Here is a 14,420-nt window from a genome sequence, read left to right on the forward strand (position 1 = left end):
CTCTTCCTTGTTTGCCCTTATCTTTATCTATGATATCCATCTTTATATTATTACATTCAGAAGAAGGCAATTATTGCCCCTCCGAGTATGATGAACCTTGGACCCTTGTCTCCAATGTTATCCCATGATGCAGTCAATAATTGAACTGTTGCTATTGTTCACTATATCCCCGTCCCCTACCGTTTCATTGCATCAACTGAGAGTTTCTTTGGAACATAGTATTGGTTTATGGGTGCAAATATCAAGCTATTGGTTGTTGAATAACACATAATAGAAATAAATCTTATTTCCCTGCAGTGAATTTAGCTTATTTTTATTTTGGGAAACTTTCACCTGAACATAACCGTGAATGTTCAACCTATTTTTTTGCAGATTGACTTGACAACATATGTTAGTCTCATTTGTGCTTCTGGGTCTAAATATTGGTTCTGTTCCTTGTGACTGTTAAAACATGCTAGTGGATTTCATGTCAGCATCCAGTACTGCTGCCTGATTGTGTTGTGAGGAGTTTATGTGGACTGGTGTTGGTCAACTTGTACAGGACTAACTGGAGACATTGACGTGGATCAGTGTGTAAGTGGACACAAGTACCACAGTAATATACAGCCCGGTGTGGTCTCATCACATCAGTCTGCTTACAAATGACATTCTCACCAGAGATGATGAACCTTGAGGGTGTCTGGTCAGGAGGCAGAAACCTTGGAACACAGCTTCCTGAAAGCTTCATGCCCTGTTTATTCTACAGAAACTGAACTGTAATGATAATGTCTGCTTGTGTTGTTGCCCTTGGCTCTGTGCCAGGAATTCTCTGCACCTTCTGAACGTGCCAGTAAAACTGACACCAGCACAAGTCATTGCACCTCATCATAGAGATGGTATTCATCAAGCGGAACATTTACGTTGGAGAAGTCACTTAAATCTATTGACTAGTAAAATCAATCTCACCTTTTGATAGCTTGTTGATTCTGCTTCCAGAATCCACAGATTTCTCCATTACGTTCTCATCTCTTCCAGGAGAGATACCTGTTATATTGGCTATTTTCAGAGGGCCGAGTCATTGAGAATTTGTAATCATGTGTATGTTGTAACAACACTTACCTTTGTGGTGGTTGTTGAAGGCCTTCTTGATTTTGGAATATTTTGTAGACTTTCTCTTCCCCTCATAACAGTATGGAAGGAGCATCAAAGTTGGCACCATATCCACCTGGATGGCAGGTGCAGTCAGCAGTTTCAGTTGGACATACATGACGACAGCTTGCTGGCAAATTTTGTCCATTTTCATGCACAGGGTATACCTGATCATCTTAATGCCTACAGAAATATGCTGTACAATTGTGTATTTGCTTCGAACAGCCTATGAGCATGAAAGGTATGTGCAGATGAAGGGTGGACTATACACCCTTCAGTCGGCCCATGAAGATCCGGGTTAGAATGTACTTTCAGTAACCCATGCTTGTCGTGAGAGGTGACTAACGGGATCGGGTGGTCAGGCTCAATGGCTTGGTTGACACATGTCATCGGTTCCCAGTTGTGCAGATCGATGTTCATGCTGTTGATCACTGGATTGTCTGGTCCAGACTCAATTATTTACAGACCACCGCCATATAGCTGGAATATTGCTGAGTGTCGCATAAAACTAAAGGGCTGGTCCAAAAGTAAGTTATCAATAATAATAATAACAACAATAATAATAATAGTCCATTTATCATGTGCACTTCTCCACACTGTATTTAAAAGATCAACAGTCCATAAGAACAGCACACACAGCTGTGTTCAGTGGGTGATAATTCGGGGGATCTTGTAGGCCAGCCTAACACATCAACATTGTTCTGTTTTAGATACTGCGGTGCTCTGCTTATTGCTATTTCCAGTAGTTTCCAGAATATCACATGGTATTACTCTCCTTATAACACAGGATGGGAAATAAAGTTTAAATGGTAAATCATCTTGTCTACTGATGTTTTATATCAATTCTTAATTTTGTTGTTGTCCAAATTTGTTATCATCTACCTATTTCTTTCAAAAATGAAAATGTGGTCAAATTGTGGAAACTGTTCAAGTATGTCAGGAAGCATCAGGATCACAGAGATAGATAGATAGATCTTGGATAGACTGTGAACTATCATGATGACACCAAGACTGTAGAATTAGAATTCCTTGACATGGTGTGAGATGATATATATATTATATATTGAGTTATATCATCACATCCTGCGACTTCTTGACCTTAGTATGATCTAACATGAAATCAGAAACTGGAAATTTAAAGTGAGTCAGATTGTTTGGTCAACAATTGAGACTATACAGGTTCAAACATTGTTTCAATAGTTATTCTACCATGACTTTAGTAAATACTTGATTGCGATTGGTTAATCAAAGTCATTCAGAGGTACTTTATGTACCTCTGATTTTCCGACACAGTGTGTAATTTTTAAGAATTTTAATAGCACGGTTACGGTAGAATGGAGATAAACATACTGTGTTGAAAAATCAGGGGTATATAACACAATTATAATAGTTCTAAATTTTTATTTAAAACCACATGCTGGTTTTAAATCAAATTAATAGAGCTATTATAATTTTGTTACATACCTCTGATTTTCCTACACAGTATGTTTATCTTAGTGTTCACCATGACTGTTGTTACTGTGCTTTGTATGAATGTTGTTTGTGTAATTAGAATATTATTGCAAGGATTACCAAGAACAGAGAACAGCACTGGTGATCGCCAGCACTCAACTTACTTGGTCAGATTGTGTAAATCTAGTGCTAAATCTTTGTTTATTGTGAGCTCAGTATGTCATTCAATCTACTGAACATGGTATACTAACCATGGTCTCGTTTTTGTCAGTAGTAATCCATGGTACACCATGGTCTCATTTTTCCACGGTAAACCGTGGTGCCATTTACCAGCACGTGGTTAATCCATGATACGCCATGATCTTTTTTTTACCATGGTAGACCATGGTACACAGTGGCCTCTTTTTACCATGGTAGACCATGGTCTTATTTTACCATGGTAAACTGTGGTGTCATTTACCACACATGGTAAAACCATGATAGACCATGGCCTTTTTTACCATGGTAATCCATGGTACACCATGGTCTCTTTTTACCATGGTAAACCATGGTCGTATTTTACCATGGTAAAATGTGGTGCCATTTACCGGACGTGGTAAGCTATGGTACACCATGGTCAACCATGGTCTGTGAACCATGGTCTTTTACATGCTCATTTCAGCTGGGCGATTCCGGCCATGTTCCGTGAACCTGACGTGACAATACACTCCAATACATGTCAAGATAATGTGTCACTGTATTAATACAAGCAAGGGATGCTCGAATTTTAAGCATTAATGTCATACTCAAATGTATTACATGCTCACATTATTTCATGATTAACAGTAAGGCCCAATAATCTGCTATCAATATTTGCCTTTGCTATTCATCTTGTAAAATCCTGTAACTTACTGATGCTTTATGAAATGTTTTAATGCTTCACAGGAATTTTTCTTGTCAAAAAGTTTTACAACATCACACTGAGTTTTACACTCGTCACACTTTACAACATGACCGCATAACCAGGCTTTAGTAACAGGTACACTTACTGGAAGGATGATCATTTCATTACATATAGCATTTAGCTCAATTTGAAACTTGGTACAATTTATTATATATCTATTATCAATTTTCAAACATTTCCTCCAATAAGTATCTCATTAAGTTAGCAGATTGTCAGATTATTAAAGGGATGCAGCTTTCATTCCAATGTGTAGGACAATTACTGGAGCAAGGTATACAACACAGGAGTGCCTTCCTCAAGTCTCACATGGCAGGCACTGCGTGATTAGCACCTTGTATCCTATTGTGAGGTCTTTGTGAGAAGCACTCTGCATTGCTTGTGTTCTGGTGGCAGTTATAGGTAGGAAACAACGGTACACAAGACAGCAGGTGATCAGGTGTCTGATCAATACAAGCTAACGTTGCTGTCAGCTACCACGATAAGTAGGTCACTAGACCACATGTTAGCATGGATTGTTTATTTTGCTGTGCTCCAACTGAAATGCTTTGTCAGGGTGTCACAATTTGAAGGACTAGCTGACAACCCACCTTGTACTTCGACTGTCAGGTAGGCTGTCTATAAACACCTTGTTGTAGATGACCGGACACAACCCACCTTGTACTTCGACTGTCAGGTAGGATATCTATAAACATCTTCTTGTAGATGACTGGACACAACCCACCCTGTACTACGACTGTCAGGTAGGCTGTCTATAAACACCTTGTTGTAGATGACTGGACACAACCCACCTTGTACTTCGACTGTCAGGTAGGCTGTCTATAAACACCTTGTTGTAGATGACCGGACACAACCCACCTTATACAGTACTTCGACTGTCAGGTAGGCTGTCTATAAACACCTTGTTGTAGATGACTGGACACAACCCACCTTGTACTTCGACTGTCAGGTAGGCTGTCTATAAACACCTTGTTGTAGATGACCGGACACAACCCACCTTGTACTTCGACTGTCAGGTAGGATATCTATAAACATCTTCTTGTAGATGACTGGACACAACCCACCCTGTACTACGACTGTCAGGTAGGATATCTATAAACATCTTCTTGTAGATGACTGGACACAACCCACCCTGTACTACGACTGTCAGGTAGGATATCTATAAACATCTTCTTGTAGATGACTGGACACAACCCACCCTGTACTTCGACTGTCAGGTAGGATATCTATAAACATCTTCTTGTAGATGACTGGACACAACCCACCCTGTACTTCGACTGTCAGGTAGGATATCTATAAACATCTTCTTGTAGATGACTGGACACAACCCACCCTGTACTTCGACTGTCAGGTAGGATATCTATAAACATCTTCTTGTAGATGATTGGACACAACCCATCCTGTACTTTGACTGTCAGGTAGGATATCTATAAACATCTTCTTGTAGATGACTGGACACAACCCATCCTGTACTTCGATTGTCAGGTAGGATATCTATAAACATCTTCTTGTAGATGACTGGACACAACCCACCCTGTACTTCGACTGTCAGGTAGGGTATCTGTATTTATAAACACCTTGTTCTATGTAGACTAACATTATTATACTAATATTGATGTGACCCAATTATCCAGGACAGAGCTGCAATATTGATGTGACCCCATTATCCAGGACAGAACTGCAATATTGATGTGACCCCATTTTCCAGGACAGAACTGCGATAATTGATGTGACCCAGTTATCCAGGACAGAACTGCAATGTTGATGTGACCCCATTATCCAGGACAGAACTGCAATATTGATGTGACCCCATTATCCAGGACAGAACTGCAATAATTGATGTGACCCAATTATCCAGGACAGAACTGCAATATTGATGTGACCCCATTATCCAGGACTGAACTGCAATAATTGATGTGACCCAATTATCCAGGACAGAACTGCAATATTGATGTGACCCCATTATCCAGGACAGAACTGCAATATTGATGTGACCCCATTATCCAGGACAAAACTGCAATATTGATGTGACCCAATTATCCAGGACAGAACTGCAATATTGATGTGACCCAATTATCCAGGACAGAACTGTAATATTGATGTGACCTAATTATCAAGGACAGGGCTGCAATATTGATGCGACCCAATTATCAAGGACAGAGCTGCAATATTGATGTGACCCAATTATCCAGGACAGAACTGTAATATTGATGTGACCTAATTATCCAGGACAGAACTGCAATATTGATGTGACCCAATTATCCAGGACAGAACTGCAATATTGATGTGACCCAATTATCCAGGACAGAACTGCAATATTGATGCGACCCAATTATCCAGGACAGAACTGCAATATTGATGTGACCCAATTATCCAGGACAGAACTGCAATATTGATGTGACCCAATTATCCAGGACAGAACTGCAATATTGATGTGACCCAATTATCCAGGACAGAACTGCAATGACCCAATTATCCAGGACAGAACTGCAATATTGATGCGACCCAATTTTCCAGGACAGAACTGCAATATTGATGTGACCCCATTATCCAGGACAGAACTGCAATATTGATGCGACCCAATTATCCAGGACAGAACTGCAATGCTGATGCGACCCAATTATCCAGGACAGAACTGCAATATTGATGCGACCCAATTATCCAGGACAGAACTGCAATATTGACCCAATGTGACCCAATTATCCAGGACAGAACTGCAATGACCCAATTATCCAGGACAGAACTGCAATATTGACCCAATGTGACCCAATTATCCAGGACAGAACTGCAATGACCCAGTTATCCAGGACAGAACTGCAATATTGACCCAATGTGACCCACCTATCCAGGTATATACATCATTTACTGTTTGTGAGGGTCGTGTTGTTTAGTTGTCACAGAATTATTTATGTATTCTATGTTACATCCTGTGAACCCATATCCCACCGGTACCTAAAGTAATAAAGTATGGTTACTGGTGCAGACCATCTGTGGCCACCTGCCAGTGGTAGCTAGAAACGGACTGTTTGTTGGGCAGAATGTGTGGGTCTACCAGATAGCTTTTCCAAGCTTATTATGGCAATATGTCTACCTTGTCCCAACTGGTAGACATGATGATATAGTAATTCACTGGTTCATATAAAGGCAAGGCACCACCTCTGTTAACATTGCCTTCTTCTGATAATGTATGCCTTCTTATGATCCAAAAAACTTAAGCTCTACTTCTTATCATACAACTCCATTGAATAATATTCTTCTTTCATGTACAATGAATTTGGTGGCCATTGGTTGCTGCGCTATTGTCAGCATTCATTCGCCTTATGGATATTCTGGGTAATCTGTGTTAAATATTCTGGTAGATGTATGTACTCACTGTTTCAGTTCAAAATTATTCACTGGATTACATCTCCTGATTCATTTTTATATAAAGTCCACATCTGGTAGCCTTGGCAGAAATGTCACCAAGTAGTTGACCCATGCTGGTACATGCTGTATCCCACTTTTGTCATCTTGGCATGTCTCCAGTAGCAACCACCTTTGTGGGATATGGCTCTAACCCTTCCCTTGTTTTATTATAATTATAGTATGTGTCCTGTGTAGGGAACTTGATCTAGCCTTGTGCAGATTTTCTTTTAGTTGAATTTCAAGTTGATACTCTTGTCTCCTCAGTAGATTTATCAATTTGTGATCCTCCAGTACTCCAGTACTCCAGGATTGTTAACGAGTTTTACACAAACCACCTTCTGATCCAGCATAGTACGGCCCCTGTCTTGTAGCCACTGGCAACTGAATGGTCTTATATCTGCTGTTTCCATGGCCTATGAATTATGTATTGTGATGTATGTGTGTTAGGAGCAGAGCTTTGTAAGTTGTGTTGTTCTCACATGTCATTACTGCACTTTGTGCTGACTGTTATACAGGACAACACCATTCAGTCATAGTGTGGAGGCAGATGTGGGAACCATGTGAGATGTTTAGCAGAATGTGCAGACAGAGAAACAGCTTGTTCTGGTTTGCCTTCTGGACATCGTATAGGTTGATGGCACTCACACAAGGTTTGCTGTATGGCCACAAATCTGGGGTCAGGTGTTGTAAACAAGGACATTAAATACTGAAATTGACTATGTGGACCATCTGCTACCCACAAAGTTTCATTACTGGTGACTCTTCAAGCGCTGGGATTGCGGACTCATCTGATACACGATGTTGGAAAGCCTGGATGGTTTGTGTATAATGAAGAACTTGTGATGGGAATAGCACTGATAACCTGGCGGGACACTCATCAATAAACCTGCAGTTAAGCCACATGACTTTGTGATTCTCCATGTGAAACAATTTCATTTGCTTTGTTTGAGTATGCTTGAATTGATTCTGCTTGACAGCTGTGTGATCTGCAGATGTCCCATGGGACCAGGAAGTATGGAGGTTGGACCCACAGATGGCATTGCAGACAGCAGCACATGCCAACTGTGCATCAACTTGACATCTCACAAGTGTAGTTTGGGGTATTGGTTTAGGAGTTATTTATGACAAGCCTCCATTTTCACTGAGGTGTTTATTGAATTGGTCAATAACAGTGTACATGTAATTCAGTAAGGCTGGAGTGCATGCTGTATTACAAGAGATTCTGTCCAAGGATGAAGGCTCAGCCCAGGTAGGTGTGCCCATCAACAATACACACTCGTACAGTCCAAGTACCTGAAACATGTGCATTGGCAGAGTTCATTGTGGTGGCATGGGTCTACTGTCATTATCATGGTTGTACTGTGTAGCTGTATGGGACTGTTCATGGTTGTACTTAATGGAGCTGTATGGAACTGTTCATGGTTGTACTATGGAGCTATATGGCACTGTTCATGGTTGTACTATGGAGCTATATGGCACTGTTCATGGTTTACTATGGAGCTGTATTGCACTGTCCATGGTTTATTATGGAGCTGTATTGCACTGTTCCTGGATTACTATGGAGCTTTATGGAACTGTTCCTGGATTACTATGGAGCTGTATGGCACTGTTCATGGTTTACTATAGAGCTGTATGGCACTGTTCATGGATTACTATGGAGCTGTATGGCACTGTTCATGGTTGTCACTTCACAGAAGGGAGCGTGTACATGGAAGTGAAGCCTGGCTCCATAGATAAGTGTTACCGTCTGGCGTAACAGCAGTAATTGTTTTATTGGGCAGAGTACACAAATCCGTATTGATTATTTCCTGGAGCGTGTTAGACACTGACAAGTAGTCAATAATTGATCGTATACAGGTGATATAACTCACTGCTGGAGGTTATCTGTACACAATCCTGATTGCTTACATTTATAACAGATGTCATAGTGGTAGCTCAGCAGACTGGCCTAAACCTTTGTATGATACTGCATTGTGGTAGTATATCTGAACAACGTACATGCAAGTCTGTGTTATGATGCATTGTGGTAGTATATCTGAACAACCTACATGCAAGTCTGTGTTATGATGCATTGTGGTAGTATATCTGAACAACGTACATGCAAGTCTGTGTTATGATGCATTGTGGTAGTAAATCTGAACAACGTACATGCAAGTCTGTGTTATGATGCATTGTGGTAGTATATCTGAACAACCATTGTGGTAGTATACATGCAAGTCTGTGTTATGATGCATTGTGGTAGTAAATCTGAACAACGTACATGCAAGTCTGTGTTATGATGCATTGTGGTAGTAAATCTGAACAACGTACATGCAAGTCTGTGTTATGATGCATTGTGGTAGTAAATCTGAACAACGTACATGCAAGTCTGTGTTATGATGCATTGTGGTAGTATATCTGAACAACCTACATGCAAGTCTGTGTTATAATGCATTGTGGTAGTATATCTGAACAACGTACATGCAAGTCTGTGTTATGATGCATTGTGGTAGTAAATCTGAACAACCAACATGCAAGTCTGTGTTATGATGCATTGTGGTAGTAAATCTGAACAAGCATTACATGCAAGTCTGTGTTATGATGCATTGTGGTAGTAAATCTGAACAACCTACATGCAAGTCTGTGTTATGATACATTGTGGTAGTAAATCTGAACAACGTACATGCAAGTCTGTGTTATGATGCATTGTGGTAGTAAATCTGAACAACGTACATGCAAGTCTGTGTTATGATGCATTGTGGTAGTAAATCTGAACAACCTACATGCAAGTCTGTGTTATGATGCATTGTGGTAGTAAATCTGAACAACCTACATGCAAGTCTGTGTTATGATGCATTGTGGTAGTAAATCTGAACAACGTACATGCAAGTCTGTGTTATGATGCATTGTGGTAGTAAATCTGAACAACCTACATGCAAGTCTGTGTTATGATGCATTGTGGTAGTAAATCTGAACAATGTACATGCAAGTCTGTGTTATGATGCATTGTGGTAGTAAATCTGAACAACCTACATGCAAGTCTGTGTTATGATGCATTGTGGTAGTAAATCTGAACAACCTACATGCAAGTCTGTGTTATGATGCATTGTGGTAGTAAATCTGAACAACCTACATGCAAGTCTGTGTTATGATGCATTGTGGTAGTAAATCTGAACAACCTACATGCAAGTCTGTGTTATGATGCATTGTGGTAGTAAATCTGAACAACCTACATGCAAGTCTGTGTTATGATGCATTGTGGTAGTAAATCTGAACAACCTACATGCAAGTCTGTGTTATGATGCATTGTGGTAGTAAATCTGAACAACCTACATGCAAGTCTGTGTTATGATGCATTGTGGTAGTAAATCTGAACAACCTACATGCAAGTCTGTGTTATGATGCATTGTGGTAGTAAATCTGAACAACCTACATGCAAGTCTGTGTTATGATGCATTGTGGTAGTATATCTGAACAACCTACATGCAAGTCTGTGTTATGATGCATTGTGGTAGTAAATCTGAACAACCTACATGCAAGTCTGTGTTATGATGCATTGTGGTAGTAAATCTGAACAACCTACATGCAAGTCTGTGTTATGATGCATTGTGGTAGTAAATCTGAACAACCTACATGCAAGTCTGTGTTATGATGCATTGTGGTAGTAAATCTGAACAACCTACATGCAAGTCTGTGTTATGATGCATTGTGGTAGTAAATCTGAACAACCTACATGCAAGTCTGTGTTATGATGCATTGTGGTAGTATATCTGAACAACGTACATGCAAGTCTGTGTTATGATGCATTGTGGTAGTATATCTGAACAACCTACATGCAAGCCTTCATCATGCACGAAATGACAATAATCACTCTGACCAAAGTTTAACTAATTAACATTTGGACTGTAAACAGTTCCAAGGTTTTGTAAATTGTCACACTGGTGACCATTGTATTTATGCTTTGCCTAGCAAAACAGGTAACATAATGGTTAAGTAATGCTTATTTTCATAAAATACTCATAACTTTATCTGGTGCTCCTGTGTTTTCATAAACTATATATACTCATAACTTTATCTGGTGCTCCGCAGTAGCCCATCATGAGAAAGTAGTTTGTGATTCGCTCCCGACCTTGACCTACAATGCTGATTTGTCCATAACAAGGGAGACCAAGGATCTTGCTGTGTGAAGTCTATTGAATGTTCAGGTTTTGTATCCTACTTGTTGCATAACTAACTTAAGTTAGGAGAGAGTTCTGCAACCTTGTTGATGTATCAAATCACTGTTTACAGACTTCAGTATGTAACATTTGTACTGATTCTTGTTTAACTTTCAGAGCGTAGGGATATGTGTCCAATCCATATTGATCCAATCTACGGTGGTTGTAGAATATGATAAGCCCCATGATGCCCAGTGGTCATACATCTGAAGTGACTTTGTTCTTGCTTTCAGAAACTGTCACTTTGACCAGAGCCAGGACACTCCTGATGACGCGGTCAACAGGTCTGTTTCTCAGGAGGAGAAAGAGGAGAACATCCGCAACGTCGTCATCACCACTACCTCAGGGACTCAGCAGCAAACTACGCAGACAGTACAGATAGAGGGTGTCAAGGAGAATCTAGATTCTTCAGGGGGTGATTACACCAATAACATTTGTACAGCAAGCTAATTCCTCACATACAAAGTTTCCACTTCAAAGAAAAAGTTCTAATATTACAAGTGACTCAGGTCGCAGTTCAACAAGTGAAAACGAAGACAATATCGACTGCAGTGTGTTCCGAGAGGAACTGGATGTTGCCAGGCGTCACAGCATCGCATGTGTTGATGCAACAGGACATTTAAATGTGCCCACTTTTGTGAACTACATTGCTGACTCCCAGGTGGAATCAGACGTACACACCAGCTCCTCATTTACAACACTTGGTAGTCCTAGTGATAATTCAGACTACAATATTCATGGTTGTGTCAACTCTAAGCGAGCTCCAAAGATTATTTACAGTTACTCTGAAGATCGACTGACAACATCTAATGCAAAGAGACCAATATTTCCCTCCCTTCCATATTCGCCATATGGCTCCCCTACTGCCTCGCCTCGCCTTCGTCGACAACCTACTATGGAGACACATCGGGTGTCAGTCTCAGACAGTGATGGCTACATTCAACTCAATCAGTACAAGATGAAGGATGAAATAGGAAAGGTAGGTAGCAGCAACAGTAGTAGTGGTACCTTGACTGTGGTGTGTAACTGTGTGACATGAGTGTGTATCAGTGTGACAGGAGTGTGTATCGATGTGACAGGAGCGTGTATCAGTGTGACAGGAGTGTGTATCGGTGTGACAGGTATGTGTGTATTGGTTACAGGAGTGTGTGTCAGTCTGACAGGTGTGTGTATCAGTGTGACAGGAGTGTGTATCGGTGTGACAGGAGTGTGTATCAGTGTGACAGGAGTGTGTATTGGTGTGACAGGAGTGTGTATCAGAGTGACAGGAGTGCGTATCGGTGTGACAGGAATGTGTATCGGTGTGACAGGAGTGTATAGGTGTGACAAGAGTGTGTATCAGTGTGACAGGAGTGTGTATCGGTGTGACAGGAGTGTGTATCAGTGTGACAGGAGCGTGTATCAGTGTGACAGGACCGTGTATCAATGTGACAGAAGCATGTATCAGTGTGACAGGAGTGTGTATTGGTGTGACAGGAGTGTGTATCGGTGTGACAGGTATGTGTGTATTGGTTACAGGAGTGTGTGTCAGTGTGACAGGTGTGTGTATCAGTGTGACAGGAGTGTGTATCGGTGTGACAGGAGTGTGTATCGGTGTGACAGGAGTGTGTATCAGTGTGACAAGAGTGTGTATTGGTGTGACAGGAGTGTGTATTGGTGTGACAGGAGTGTGTATCAGTGTGACAGGAGTGTGTATCAGCGTGACAGGAATGTGTATCAGTGTGACAGGAGTGTGTATCGGTGTGACAGGAGTGTATCGGTGTGACAGGAGTGTGTGTCAGTGTGACAAGAGTGTATTGGTATGACAGGAGTGTATCAGTGTGACAGGAATGTGTATCGGTGTGACAGGAGTGTGTATCGGTGTGACAGGAGTGTATCGGTGTGACAGGAGTGTGTGTCAGTGTGACAAGAGTGTATTGGTGTGACAGGAGTGTGTATCAGTGTGACAAGAGTGTATTGGTGTGACAGGAGTGTGTATCAGTGTGACAGGAGTGTGTATCAGCGTGACAGGAATGTGTATCGGTGTGACAGGAGTGTGTATCAGTGTGACAGGAGTGTATCGGTGTGACAGGAGTGTGTATCAGTGTGACAGGAGTGTGTATCGGTGTGACAGGAGTGTGTATCAGTGTGACAGGAGCGTGTATCAGTGTGACAGGACCATGTATCAATGTGACAGAAGCATGTATCAGTGTGACAGGAGTGTGTATTGGTGTGACAGGAGTGTGTATCGGTGTGACAGGTATGTGTGTATTGGTTACAGGAGTGTGTGTCAGTGTGAGAGGTGTGTGTGTTCAGTGTGACAGGAGTGTGTATTGGTGTGACAGGAGTGTGTATCAGTGTGACAAGAGTGTGTATTGGTGTGACAGGAGTGTGTATCAGTGTGACAGGAGTGTGTATCAGTGTGACAGGAGTGTATCGGTGTGACAGGAGTGTGTATCAGTGTGACAGGAGTGTGTATCAGTGTGACAGGAGTGTGTATTGGTGTGACAGGAGTGTGTATTGGTGTGACAGGTATGTGTGTATTGGTTACAGGAGTGTGTGTCAGTGTGACAGGAGTGTGTATTGGTGTGACAGGAGTGTGTATCGGTGTGACAGGTATGTGTGTATTGGTTACAGGAGTGTGTGTCAGTGTGACAGGTGTGTATCAGTGTGACAGGAGTGTGTATCGGTGTGACAGGAGTGTGTATCGGTGTGACAGGAGTGTGTATCAGTGTGACAGGAGTGTGTATTGGTGTGACAGGAGTGTGTATCAGTGTGACAGGAGTGTGTATCGGTGTGACAGGAGTGTGTATCAGTGTGACAGGAGTGTGTATCGGTGTGACAGGTGTGTGTAATAGTGACAGGAGTGTATCGGTGTGACAGATGTGTGTATCATGTGACAGAAGTGTGTGTCATGTGACAGGAGCGTGTATCTGAAACAGGAGTTGTGTAACTGTCTGACAGCAGCATACTTCTTGTCTATCCAACTTTTATCCAGTTTTCATCAACTTTTATCCAGTGTTCATCCAGTTTTGATCTATTGTGTATCCAGTTTTTCATCTGAAACAGTTGTTTCATTAACAGTTGTTAGTTGGTTAATTAGTTTTAATGGCATTCACATTTAAATATATATATATTTAGCTTCCCTCCATTAATAAATATTCTATCAAATTGGTCTGGCTAATGTGAAAATAGCAGCTCTCAAACTGTATGACTTATTAATGTGAAACTGTTCAGGATGATATCACACTACCAGTCTCTTTTGATTTTGTTGATTCTCAGTTTAAATGTGGAAATCAATTGTTTCCATGGCAACCAGT

At 41.1% G+C, this 14,420-nt stretch overlaps 1 protein-coding gene across 1 annotated transcript in view; it reads left to right on the top strand.

Moving 5' to 3' along the window:
• The first annotated feature begins 8,157 nt into the window (after positions 1-8,157).
• LOC124265543 (calcium/calmodulin-dependent protein kinase kinase 1-like) overlaps positions 8,158-14,420 on the top strand; it is a 38,062-nt gene continuing 31,799 nt past the window's right edge. The window contains exons 1-3 of the mRNA XM_046700328.1: positions 8,158-8,174; positions 11,355-11,493; positions 11,534-12,100. Of these exons, the coding sequence (XP_046556284.1) occupies positions 8,158-8,174; positions 11,355-11,493; positions 11,534-12,100 (723 nt within the window). The remainder of the gene's footprint in view (positions 8,175-11,354; positions 11,494-11,533; positions 12,101-14,420) is intronic.

The sequence above is a fragment of the Haliotis rubra genome, unplaced genomic scaffold (assembly GCF_003918875.1).
Source record: "Haliotis rubra isolate DU_JTF1 unplaced genomic scaffold, ASM391887v1 Scf983, whole genome shotgun sequence".
Lineage (NCBI taxonomy): Eukaryota > Metazoa > Mollusca > Gastropoda > Lepetellida > Haliotidae > Haliotis > Haliotis rubra.